Below are 14,367 nucleotides of genomic sequence, written 5' to 3' on the forward strand. Positions count from 1 at the left end.
ACTGTCCATCATATTGGCTAGCTCTCTCCCTATACCAGTCATACTGCCAACATTCAAAATTCCGACCCTCACTACCACAGTCCTAGCCTTTCTCCTCTCTTCCTGCCTTTGGCCATGCCTTCCCCTTCCTCTCCTTCTTCAGCCAACAGTAACTCAATTTCCACCAGCACCCTGTTAGCTAACAGTACTGGTGGCGGTCATTGTTAACCCGGGCCTCGACCAATCCTGTATGTAAATATTTATTGGTGTCCGCATGAATTGTTTGGCCAGGTTTTATGCTGGATGCCCTTCCTGATGCAACCCTCCCCATTTATCCGGGCTTGGGACTGGCACAAAGAAATGCACTGGCTTGTGCATCCCCAGTGGCTGTGTTAAAAGCACTATTAATGCTGAAGTTTTTATTTGCATATGTTCTGCACACCACCAACAAACATGGTGTAAGTTGACATATCTCTTTTATAGCTAAGAACATGATACTCATTTGTATCAGAAATGTGTTTGGCCTTTTCCTATGCTTTTTTCTAAACACTAGTCCTATGCATTTGTGTATTATGTCTAAGAATCTCATGTATAGAGTGCACGTGCATTAATACACACACACACACACACACACACACACACACACACACACACACACACACACACACACACACACACACACACACACTTAAGCCTTCTTTTACATGTCAGTCAGTCATTAAACACAGAACTTTGTTCAGGGAAATCTTTTCTGTGGTACACACTTCTAAAACTGCATAATTTCTGGACATTTTAACTGCACTGGTCAGGTTTTATTACCGTGCTGACTAGTAGATATCGTATTTGAAATAACCAACAAATATGAAAAAGTCTAAGGAATAAATAATGACTGTTGAGCCATTCCTGAGAGAAACTTACCATGTTTTTTTCCAGATACCCAATGTGACCAATGATACCATTACTGCTGCTATACCAAAGACCCAGAAAATGACTTTGTAGACCACTGCCTCATCTGCAAATAAAACAAAATGTCCTAAATGTTGATAAGTAATAACGTTTATAAAAACAGATTTGCACCTAAGCAGTCATTTACTCAAAGTTCTACCGATACAGATTAGAACCTAAAGTAATTCATTAAGAGACATTTTTTGAGGTATCATTGGCACTGATGTGCATGAAAAGAGGATTCACTATCCCCTGTTTTCTAAATTAAGAAAATATTATGTTTTGGCTCAGTCAGTGGAAGTAATCATCATCTGTATTTGTATGATTAATCCCATTAACACACTGCAACAAATGTGTACATCAGTAAAACAATAGCAGAATGTAATATATTAAGAGGAAACTTGAGTTTCAAATGCAATTTAAAACAGGCCTTTCTTCTGTTGAGACCAAATTCACATAATGATATGGAAATTTGTATAATATTATACCTTGATTTTCTCAGCAGAATTATGTGCACCCCATGGCTTGCCCCTGAAAAATTGCCCAGGGCTCATTAGGATTACTTAGATAACAATTGTCAATGTACAATAAAGAAAGTAGCTACATATCTTATTTGGTGATATATTAAGTTCTCTAGAATTCTGGAAAGAAACTAGTGGAAGTGTGATGGGCCTATACCCTACACCCATGTTGTATATCTGCTCAAATTTATCATGGATTAGATAATCACTCTGCAGAGATAATTCTGTAGAATTGGCTCTAGTATGTGACACTGTGCTGCATTAGAATGAAATTGTAACCATATGCTGTGATATCAGTAATGTAACATTGCAAATGGTATAGGGTATGTTGTACCTGCACTGACATGCACATCTCCACTTTGTTATGTGATACTGGATTTGCACAGAGTGGGTCATCTATGTATCCATGATTCTCAGCAAGTGACCATGATGAGAGGATAATGGAGGATGTGGATGAACAAAATGACCATGGAGATCTGGTGAAGTTAGTGATGTAGTGACAGTTGTATCCAAAGGTATTCAGGTATCTTTCCCTCATGATGATCTGTGTCAGTGCTTCTTTAGAGTACATGGTCCATTATGGTCTTCAGGAGGCCCCCTGAGCTATCTGAGAGGTTATTAGCACTGGCTCAACGTCTCAACTCCCTGCTGCTGACTTTGTGAGAAATAAAGCTGTTTCCATCTATGTTTCCACCTGCTGCATTCATATCCACTTTCTTTTTTGAGGCCTTTGGTCACTGTCAGAGTTTCATCCCTTTGCACCAATGGAACTACAATTATATCCCATATTTCAGAGGCATCTGTGGTTGTAAATGATCACCAGTCCCACCTGCTTAGATCCTGTTTTGTCATTTTATAATCTATGTACCTGTTTCAGTGCTAATATTATGACTATTAGGGATCATTTCGTACAACTTAATAGATTTTATAATCAGGTGATCAGTGCCAGGAACTACTGGGCACAGATCAGATTTTGCCTCCTTGTATTCCCTATTTTACAAATCACTTCCATTACATTATTTACTCTTGTAGGTATTTGGGTTACCTGAATTAATTTCTTGTATTTTCAAATAGCTGTGAAAATGTTTCTCTGATATGTTGTAGTGTTTATTTTTCCAAGAAAGTATGCAGAGGGTTTAAGTCCCCAGCTACTAATTTGTGGTGCATGTCAATAACATTGTTCAAATTATCCAGATTTTGAACTGAGTAGTTTAGTAGTCTGGAAATTTTAATAACAGCTATCTCCCCATTTGGGGTTTGCCCATCTTCCCCGAGTTTAAGTTTTCTCCTGGTACTTTGGCTTATTTCTACATCCGCAAAACATTCAGCAGGTAGATTGGAGACTTTAAATTGTTTCTAGGATTGTGTACAGTATGTATATGACTTGGGAGAAAGGTCTGTAAATCTGATTCCTTTACTTACTTGCCTATTAATCTCTTTGAATGTTGATGGCTGCTAATATGGTTGCTGTAGGAGTATGGATGGATGAATCTTCACATCTAGTGTAACTATGACACAGTCAGCTGTTATTATTACTGTTGGCAAGGCCAGATGTTGTTGTTGCATCTTTTGTCTTTTCCCGGTTAGGGGTCGCCACAGAGAAACTCCAGTCCGCTAATGATTGGTAGTTGATTTTTATGTGCCGAGTTACCAGCCCTAACACACAACCTTTAATGAAGGTACGCCCATTCGTGCATGTCTTTACGCAGAAGATGCTCTAGCTGAGAATCGAACCGGACAGAGTCTTACTGTGAGGCGACAATGCTACCGCAGCACCACCACCGCGGATAAAAAATTTCGATAAAAGATTTTTATGAAGCTAAGCATTCCTAAACCTTTGTCATTTTCTGTTCTTCCTGTAGGAACTATATATTTTATATTATTCAGGTGAACTAATCCAGACTCCTCCTTTCAAGTACATTTTCTAAACTATGCCCACATCATAGTCATATATTGTACATGTGAACTAAGAGAGTCTCCTTCTTGCAATCATGTTTCCCTAACTCTTCCCAGAGCATGCTTATTTTCTTACAGTTCCTGCTACCAAACTAAGGATTTATTTAAATTCTTTGCATTAGGAATAATAGCTTTAAATCTTTGTATTGGTCTGACTTTCTGGAGTTTTAAATCCTTGTTTCTAAGATTATCTCTTCCAGCACCCAACTATCTGGCAAAAACCTGGACAAACTATATACTGTTTTTTTTTTTTTTTTTGCAAACATACATAGTATTAATCTTTTCTATTGATGTTCAGAGCAGCTCATCCTGTGGCATGCAGTCTGGTCTGTTCCTCAAGCCATTTGTATGACTCAAAAAAAAAAAACAACACTTAATGGTACTTGGTACAAAACTTGGATAGGTATGCAGCTAATTATGTAAATTTCCTGTTTAGGTACTTAAAACAAGATTCTCTATGCATTATACTTGAGAAATATGGATGAATTTCTTTATCAATACGCAGAAGCAAACCTGTAATTTTCCAAATATTAACCATGCATACATTTATGCTACACTGAACAATTATAGTCAACATATTGTTTTGTTGCCCTCCATTCCTTTTAATTCCTTTATGCACATTGAGTACTTAAGTTCCTAGCATACATTTTCTCAGTCTGTACAAATTATTCCTGCGACAAGTAATAGTGTTGAGAGCCCTTATCATCAACTAGGTGGTCACAAGGGTATTTTTGCTTCTCTGTACTTGACATTTATCTCTGCTGGCTCAATGACTGCCTGGTCTCGATTCTTTAAGATGAGAGTATTTGGTAAGCATTTGAAATGTTGTGACTTGTTAGCATGAGTCCTGGAATAATGAAACTAAATGACTGAAAATGAGGAATTAAATTATGAAATCCAAGATTGCTGTTTCTCTGAATACTCCCTTTCCTCTGAGGTATGGCAGTCTTGGAGTTGATATATATAAGTCCAGGGGTAGGGTGCATGGGGCTTGCCCCCTGCATAAAATGACTATAAATGAAAAATGCAATGTTAGTTTTTTGCTGTTAATCTGTGTTTTCTGTCTGTTTTTGGCATTTTGGGGCTTGCTATTAAGAGTTTCAGCATTTCAAAAGGTTCCAGTGTAAAATCTTTTCTGCCATTAAACCCTTCCTTTCTATTTCCATGACTGCTGTCTTATGACGAGGAAAATTAACTGACTGTACTTGTACCGTTTTGAAGTTCCATTTTTGTGAATATTTTGAGTCTAACTTCCTTTTCGCCTTTTAATATTGTTACTAACATGAAGTGGTGTTTGTCTAATCCCCGGTTCTGTACTTTGAGTCAAGAATTGGAATGAGTATGGCATTGTGCATTATCTGATGAAATTTCTTACTCTTGAGTGTTCTCAGTGGCAATGCTTAGAGCTCCCTTCTGAAGTACCCATGCTATGGAATCTTCCTTCACTGTGCATTCTTAAGGTACTAGGTATCTTAGCATGTGAGATGGTGCTCCCCTCTTCTGTATATTGCAGCTTTGCTCTTAGTACTGTTCTGTCACTATTAGACCATAATTCGTAGGTTCATAGGTTTATAGTTAGTTACTAGGCATACCGTCATGGAGACCATTAAGGAGACTAACCCACTTTCAGAGCTGCTCCAGAGCACTGTCTAGTTAAGTGACTTGCTCAGAGTATCACAGTAGGCTAATGGATGCTAAGGGAATCAAACCCTGGACTATAGGAAGCAGCTCATTAACAGCTCATAGCCTTAGCCTTAATTCTCTGCACTACTGCCAAACCTTTTATTGCTTATTTATTTAGTTAGTTTTATTTTATCTATTTGTTAATCAGGCCAGCCCACTGGACCAAATGTCCCTTTTACAGGGGCATTCTGGGAGCACTGTCTTGTTAAGTGACTGCTCAGCGCCGCACAGTTGACAAATTCAAACTAATTGAATCAAACCCAGGACTACAGGAAGCATCTCATTAACAGATCATAGCCTTAATCCTCTACACTGCCAGACTTTCTTTATTTATTTATTCAGTTTTACTTTATCTGTCTGTTAACCAGGTAAGCCCAAGTAACATAAATGTCCATTTTTTCAGGGTCAATCTGGGAGTACTGTGGCCACGGTGGTGCAGAGGTTAGCATTGTCACTTCACAGCAAGAGGATCTCCTGTTTGATCCTTGGCTGGGGTGCCTTCTGTGTGGAGTCTGCATGTCCTCCCTGTGGGTTTCCTTCGGGTGCTCCGGTTACCTCCCACATCCCAAAAGACATGCTATAGGTGAATTGGACACTCTAAATTGGCCCTAGGCATGAGTGCGTGCATGTGTGTGCCTTCTGTGGAAGGTTGGGTGCCGGGCTGGCAACTCAACACTGTAAAACTCCACTGCCAATCATGAGCAGACAGGGCATCCGCTGTGGCGACCCCTAACCGAGAAAAGCTGAAAGAAGAAGAATAATAATCTGGGAGTACTGTCTTGTTAAGTAACTGGCTCAGTGTCACACAGCAGGCAAATGGCAGTGAAAGGAATAGAAGTCTGTGTCCTTCATCACAGGAAGCAGTTCAGTATTGTTGTAGTACTGTTGTAGTTTATGCATTTGTGCAGCTGTACATATCCCACATATGACAGCTACACTGAACACACATACTGCTGGTTGCACATTTTAATCATTCTCAGTTATTTATATTGTGGTATGTTCTGGCTGCTCATGTCTGATGTAGTCTAGCCCTGCCATACAAGCACATGGGGTAGTCCATGAGGGGCAACTCCTTTGGCAACTGCAGGTGTTACTTGGAATGTGTTAGTTGTTATGTACATGATATAAGGATATCACTCTGTCATGCCCTTTATTTCTAGTAGATTTGCACTATCAGTGCTTGGCATATCTCCCTATTGGGTGGGTCCCTCTAGTCGTAGGCTTGTGTATGACAACAGTGCCCATTATACTATTCATTGTACCAATGTGTTTCAACACCTAAGCATATCACTTATGCTGGACATCTGCCATTGTCGTGTTTGCACATCCTTTTGAGATACAAAGGATGCCATCTGCTATTAGGGATGTCTTCTACAGTCAGTTGTCTGTGTGTATATCTGTGCTACTTTGATGCCAGGTTTGCCACCTTTTGCATAGTTTATTTCTGGTCTATGAACTCCTCCGTTTTGGACTGGTACTATTATACTCTGCTGCTTCTGTATGCCTCCACGTATTGCCTTCTGACGTAACATTGCCTGCCTGCCTGTTTATGCATATCCATTAATTCACAACTCATTACAGAATCACCAGTTCACAGTTGTATAAATACCTTGAAAATACAAAAGAAAGAAAGAAAGAAAGAAAAAAAACAGAAACAAAGAAATGTGGTAGCTGTATACCTCTCAGCTGTCCAGAATTGTGCAGAATGTTCCTGAATTTTCTTCATATTCTTCTTCTGCCCCTTATAAAATATTTGATTGCCTAGTAAATCACTGAGGATTACAGCCAGTCAATAATACCATGTATGAAAGCGTCTCATATCTTTTATTCTCAGAAAATGCATGTTGATGTAAAACCTGTTCTACTATTATTTTTAAGTGAATTAAAATAACATGTTAAAATTCCAAAATACCAATTCAGCACTTTAAGGGAGATGTACAGTGCTGAATTTGTCGTGTTGGGTGTTTGCTTTATGGTTACCATCTTTGTTTGGGACTGTTTTTATGAAACATGTACAAATTGTTCCTGATTGTGTCCTTTGTCCCCCATTGGTTTTGGCTTTGTCCAGAATTTTATTTATTTTTATTTTTATTTAACATTTGTTGACTGGGAAAGTCTGACTAGGTTCCACAGATCCTGTTTTCAGTGGAGGCCCAGGGAGAAATGCTCCAGATGCATGTCTTTAGAATTCTTCAGCAAAGAATTTGAGAGGTAGGAGCAGCTGCATTGTTAAAGGTTACAGTGGCATGTTTTACTTTCTTTCCTTGATGAGCACTGACAGCAATGGTTGTTCAGGCTATTAGTAGTGCTTCAAAACAAAAGTTATGATCTCAGCTGTGAACGTAATCACCTATCGGCAGCATGTCTTGTTTGTTTTTGCCTCTAAGGATGCTTTGCTCTGCTTCTCCTGTTCTACATATGTGTGTGAGTGCAGATATTGTCTTTGTGATGCCACTTCCTTTTCTGTATACTAATACTCATTACACATGATACATTGGCCTGCATCCAGCTAGGTAACATACACAAACACACACTATATTTAGTAGGGAGCATGCATTGGAGCCACTGCTCGGGGACAGATATTCCTCTTCTAACATTCCATTTAGGCTTCTTCCAGATTCTTGGATGGGTTCATTGTTGGTACCCAGTCTGACAGCTGCCATGCTCCTTCCTGGACACTACATTTTCCATAACTTGTGTATTCTGCATTGTTTGATGTTGCTCTACTTGCTTGTAGTGGACATTAAACTGTGTTTGAAAATTCTGATTTGTGCAAAGTTCCTTACATTGTAAACATGGTTGTGGATCATCTGCTCACTGCCTACTTCCTATCTGCTAATCATAGTATGACACTGACTACTGTTTTCTGAGTAACAACCTGTATACTGACTGCTGCCTTGGGCTGCCTGAGGTTCCTCTGTGTGGCAGTGGTGGCACATGTGAGTTGCAGATATAAGAGATATGTCACTCTTACATGCTATCTCTATTTCCATTTACAGTCTGCTGCATGTGCTATGCAGCCTGTGGACTAGTCCTCTCCTAGACATTGTCCATAAACCTGTTGTTATTCTTGGTTTTGTGTGTGTGTGTGTGTCTGTGTGTGTGTGTGTGTGTGTGTGTGTGTGTGTGTGTGTGTGTGTGTGTGTGTGTGTGTGTGTGTGTGTGTGTGTGTGTGTGTGTGTGTGTGTGTGCGTGCGTGTGTGTGTGTGTGTGTGTGTGTGTGTGTGTGTGTGTGTGTGTATGCACAAATAAATCTAAAAAAAATCCCACCAAGGCACAAGAAATACTGAAAAACTGCAAAAGGTGCCAAGGGATATGATGACCACCAGCCAAGTGACAGTGAAGGGTGTTTATTCAACCAAAACAGACATTCCACAAGCACATTAATGCTTCATAAATACAATACGTTTTCATTTATCACAAACTTCATCAGATGTGGAATTCTGTCCCCATGTCTGGAATGTGTGTATGCACCTTACATGCATATCCAGTTTCACTCTGCATGTACCCTAGTATGTACTACAGTTCCACCATGCATCCTAGACATCAGCTGTATAGAACAGCTTTCAGAATCCCACCCACTGCCCTACATACAGTGTACCATTTACATGCAAGTTTATGTACACACTTCCTTAAAACTCACTGTCATTTGTTGTACCAACTTGAATAGTAGATTCTCCTGGACTTTCTCCTCCAGCAGTAAAGGCTGTTACCATAAGTAGGTATTCCGTATTTGGCTTAAGATCTCGAAGAACGTAACTTTTTTGTTTAGGTTCTTCAATTTTAATTTTCTGGCAATCAGTGCTATCTGAAAAAAATGCAAAAAATACAAAAATAAGTAAATATATGATTTAAAAATGCATTAGCATTACCTTCATCTCTGACACTGAAGCTATATTAATTTAGTTTTATTTTGTTAGAAAGCTACTGCAGGGTACTTAGAAATAATGATTTTCATAACACATATGCTACAAGGTAATTCAGCTATAATCATGAAACTCAGACGTTAAATGTTTTCACAGTCACAACTATCAAAATGCATATGAGCATCTAAAGAGACAGAAAAAAATTTACGAATTAAGCTGAGTGTTGCAGTTAAGTATACTCAAAACACCTCCTACTTTTCCATTTTTTACAAGTAACTTTAGAAACCCTCCATGAAGTGCATTCTGTCAGCTACACTGGCAGTTCACTTCACGGCCCCATATCACTTTCTGTAAATTAATATTTCCTGTTATTACACAGAAAAAAGCGTTCTCCGAGGAGAAACAAAAGCTGTATAAACCAACACACCTCATGGTACCAGACCTGATACCAAAAGAAGAGTCCAAAGCGAAATTCTTCTGTTTATTCACAGCCACAAAATAAGTCAAGCGCTTTCGTCCGCCACACTACAGGACTTTATCAAAACAGTTAATATCCAGTCACAAAGTGGTTTTATACTTGAATTAATTAACAGCAATTAAGTACTTAAATAATTCAATTATCCAATAAAAGTGTTCATGAACTTTTTAAAACATTCAAATAGTCATTCTAAAATCACAATAGTTGTTACCATTTTAAATGAAAATAATTATAATATAAATATTAAATAATTATTAATATGAATACAAAACAAACATATGCTGTTCAAAAACTTTCTATAAAAACTTTCACAGTTCATAATTTAGTCATTCTTTCTTTAAGTACAGGTACAAGGGAAACATGGTCATTCAGACCTGGAGGGTGGGAGGCATTTAACAAAATCTGCCATCTATACTCACTTCTATATATGTTATTTGACCAGTCCCCCCCTCTAATATCTTTCTTAATAATTTCCAAAATACCAAAACAAAATCCTTGCCTAACCCCACAAGAGAGTGTATGTTTATATAACGCATTGTTAGTATTGTGTGTCTCAATAGCATATAAATGTTCATATATTTTTACGTAGGGATCTCTCTGTTTTCCCATGTAGAACATGTAACAGTCTTGACAAATAACTATATATATATACTAACCCACTGCTATCACAGTTCCCTTGTTTCAAGTAAATCTTTCTCTGGGGAGTCACCTACCATTAATTCCTTACCTGTGTAAATGTAGGGACAATACTTGCATAAACCACAACTAGTTGTACCTCCTTGGGTGGGTTGTTGGTGGATGGGATGTTCAAACAAAAATTTCAAGTTATGTTCCACCTTAGTTGTAAATAGTGTTTTTTCTCCCAGTTTGTTACTTAACTCTTTTTTACATTGCAATATTAACCAGTTGTGAGTCAAAATATCCTTGACTTTACCATCAAAAGTTCCAAACTGTGAAACCATAGTGTTGGTATATTCTTGTTTTTTGTTATTATTGGGTCCTCCTACCCTATTTGTGGTTGTATCGTGACCTAAAAGTGGAACAAACTTGTTTCCCCACCCCCTCAGAATTTCGTCAGCCAAATCGTAAACCATTTTTGGGGAGTATCCTCTGGCCAGAAGCATAGAACTCAAATTTCCTAGTTCTAATTTAAAATCTGTAATAATGGAGCACATTCTGGCTTCTCGGATCATCTGGCCTCTAACTAGGTTTCTTTTGATGTAATATGGGTGGTTACTTTCAAATGCCAAAAAACTGTTTGAATATGTGGACTTGTGAAAAACCTTGGATATAAACCCTTGTGTTTCATAATTCTTTTTAATGGTGACATCCAGGTAGTTAATTTCTGTAGCATGGAAGTTGTAAGTGAACTTAAAATATTCACAAATGTTGTTTATATATTCACAACATTTTTTTACCATTTTATCTTCCCTTTTCCATAAAACAAAAATATCATCCAGGTAACGTAAGTAAACAAACCACCCTTCTTCAGAACCTGAGTTAAAAATGTATCTCCTTTCCCATGCTGCTACCACTAAGTTGGCATACATTGGGGCACAGCTTGACCCCATGGCAACACCTCTTAGCTGCCTGAAAAATTCACTTTCAAAGCTAAAGTAGTTGTGCTGTAAAATAGTCTCCATAGCATCAATAATAAAATTGAAAAGAGGCCCCCTCAATGTAGTATATTCTAATAAAGCCTCAGAAAATAATTCTAATCCTATTTCATGTGGTATGGAGCTAAACAAATCCCCTACATCTATGGTAGAAAATCCCTTAGATTCTAAGAAATATTCTTGTTTAATTCTTCCAAGGAAGTCCCATGAATCTGTTAACACATGTTTAATAGGAATTAATGTATCTTTCAATAAACGGTCAATATCTAAGTTATCTAGTGAACCTGCAAGCCACCCTAAAAATGATAGATGAATAACTTGCTTTCCGACTATGTATAAACTGTACACTGGAATTGATGCCGACAGAGTTCACAGTCATTTAGAACAAAAGTCAATCATGGCAATAGAACAAAAGGGTAACAAAAGAAAGTCATACAAAATAAAGGGTTATTTGTTGTTAAACAAAGTCATAATGGAGAATTATAAAAGGGGAAGAATCTAAGTATGGCATGGATAGATTACAAAAATGCATTCAACAGCATCCTACATTCATGGATAAAGGAGAGCTCATAGATGTATATGATACACCCAACACTGATCAGTTACATTACAGTGACCATGAAACAGTGGCAAATCACTTTACAGCTAAGCCATGACAAAAGACAAATTATTATCCCAGGGATAAAAATTCAAAGGGGGATATTCCAGGGTGACTCTTTGTCACTGTTGCTCTTTTGTCTTGCCCTTAACCCATTAAGCTGTCTACTTAACAGACTAGGTCATGGTTACAGTTTGGCTCCCAGAAAACAACAAAGTGCAAAGACTTCTCATCTTCTTTTCGTGGATGATTTAAAACTGTATAGTGTATCAGACAAGGAGCTAAAAGCAAACCTGGGAGTTGTCAAAACTTTCTCAGATGATAGAGGAATGTTATTTGGTACTGATAAATTTGCACATGTAACATTTAAAGCAGGAAAGCTGCAGCACTAAGAAAATACCTGTCTGGGACAAGAATGTGATATAAAGGAAACTGAGCAGGAGGGAGTATATAAATGTTTGGGAACTGACGAAGGGTCAACCATAAAACATGAACAAATGCAAAAACCTCAGTAAAGAATGTTTTAGAAGACTACAATTAATACTGAAAACAGCCCTGACATCTAGGAGCAAAGTCCAAGCTATAAGCCAAGTTGCTTTTCCCATTCTAATTTACACTTTTGGGATGACTGACTGTCCCCAAAAGGTATTGGATCAGTTGGACAGGAAAATGAAAAACATTCTTCATGCTTATCAAGTTATAAATAAAAATCAATGTATACCAAGATTATATATTCCTCATTCTGAAGGAGGTATGGGCCTCCTCAAAACTGATTACATGTATAGATCTGCAGTCATAGGACTGCATACATATCTACTGACCTCATCAGATTCAAAAATAGCGAATGTTTTAAAACATGAAGAGAATAAGTCTAAGATGACCTGCTTGCTTAGTTTAGCAGAAGCTAAACTGAACCAGCAGTAGATAAAAATCAGGCAGCAACTGAATGTGCCAAAAACCCCCTCAAAAAGAATATAAGGTGAATGATCAGATGAGAGGGCAAGAAATGTGAAAAATGCATAAATATAGCTGCGAGTACAGAAAACTCCTGGAACAAACCCATATTGAACAGGATCTGACACAGGAATGGTTAAGGAGAAGTGTATTTAAACCAAAGATGAAAGGTTAATATTGGTGGCTCAAGATAGCAGACTATGTACACATTTGTTTACAAAGTTCATTGAGCATGTGGGGGAAACAGAGAAATGCATGGCCTGTAAAACAGAACTGGAAACAGTCACACATCTTGTTGCTGGTTGTGATATACTAATAGCAGAAGGCCTATACACTGTAAGGCATAATAATGTTGCAAGACGGTTGCACTGGGGATTGTATAAACATTACAATATTGAAGTACCTGAGAAGCAATGGACACATGATCCAGAAAGTTTTATAAAGAATGATGAAGTTTACATTAGGATCACCCATTATTAACAGTTCAAAAAACAGATGCGAGAAAACCAAATAGAGTAGTCCATGAAAAGAAGACAAAAGTAACATTGATCACTGAAATTACTATACCCAGTGATTACATTGTCTTATGTGCAGAGAGACATAAACTCCTAAAATTCCAGGATTTGCAGGCCGATATAAGGACAATGTAGAAAAAGGATACCCAGACACTTTCAATAGTACTTGGAACAATGGGTCTCATAAAAATAAATTTACAGTCCTATTTAGATATGTTACCAATATATGTAAGTCTCTATGAATTGCAGAACGAGTAATTTCTGGGCACATTGTGGGTGGTGTGAAGAACACATTTGGCTAACATTAAAGGCTGAAACAATTCTAATTTCATGAACCTTGATCATACCTTGGCTTAGGAATAGTGTCCATTCTTGTCATGGTATTAGAATTAAAACCAAGAAAAAGTAAAAAAACAAACTTTAAAATCACAAAATGTAGCATGGGCACTCAGTGGTCGAACAGAACTTATCTCTGGTAATCCAAAATAAATTGTATTCAGAAAGAATAAGCACTTTCATTTTGAAAAAACAAAACTTCATCAGATAGTACAAAATCCGCAGAACATTAAAACAGTAAGAGTAGTCACATGACAACTTTCTGCCAAAAAAGTTAAAACTACAGTGTATAAAATAGGCAGGTTAAACTTCCATAAGATTTAAAGGGGACAAGTCATGAAAACTACCTGAACAATACAGTTAAAATACAAAATGTATGTAATTCACAGTGAATGTACATATATATATATATTTAAAACAAATAAGTAATAAATGCCTATCATCTATAATAGGCTTTTAATTTAATTTAACATGCAACGAATGTCATACCGTTAATGGCTGGTGGGCAGTTAGCTTTCAAATGTAATTTCCAATTTAATTCTTTTTTTCTCCAAACTCAAGCCCGAAGCTCCATCCTGCAAGTTTTTTCTCAGCTGTTCAACAATAACAAACTTAAAATAATGGTCCAGATGAGTGTTAACACGTTTAGCAAGAGCATTATTGTCATTTTTATTCTTTTATTCTTAATGTTGTATAAATGCTCATAGCAAACCTAGTGGAGACACTCGTGCACTTAAAACTTTACATCAGGAAATTGAACTTGAGCCTCTTGATTACTGACTCCGATATGGGTGATACTACACTAAGATTATCTCATTTATATAATCCACCACTTCACCCTACTTTGTTACTCTTTGAAAAAATGTGTGAGCTTGACATTAGATCGAACTTAAATAAGTATGCTGGTTTCAATAACTCTG

General features: G+C 37.5%; 1 protein-coding gene across 2 annotated transcripts in view; it reads right to left on the reverse strand.

Annotated features, from left to right (window-relative positions):
- OSMR (oncostatin M receptor) overlaps positions 1-14,367 on the reverse strand; it is a 1,030,877-nt gene that overhangs the window by 195,728 nt on the left and 820,782 nt on the right. Inside the window, exons 15-16 of one of the 2 annotated variants that reach the window (XM_044069885.1) lie at positions 8,728-8,892; positions 898-991 (exon numbers count right to left, since the gene is read on the reverse strand). In XM_044069885.1, coding sequence (XP_043925820.1) covers positions 898-991; positions 8,728-8,892 — 259 coding nt within the window. The remainder of the gene's footprint in view (positions 1-897; positions 992-8,727; positions 8,893-14,367) is intronic. The other variant, XR_006364564.1, reaches the window with a different exon arrangement.

Source organism: Protopterus annectens, chromosome 1.part0 (genome assembly GCF_019279795.1).
Source record: "Protopterus annectens isolate FY-2018-M chromosome 1.part0, PAN1.0, whole genome shotgun sequence".
Lineage (NCBI taxonomy): Eukaryota > Metazoa > Chordata > Ceratodontiformes > Protopteridae > Protopterus > Protopterus annectens.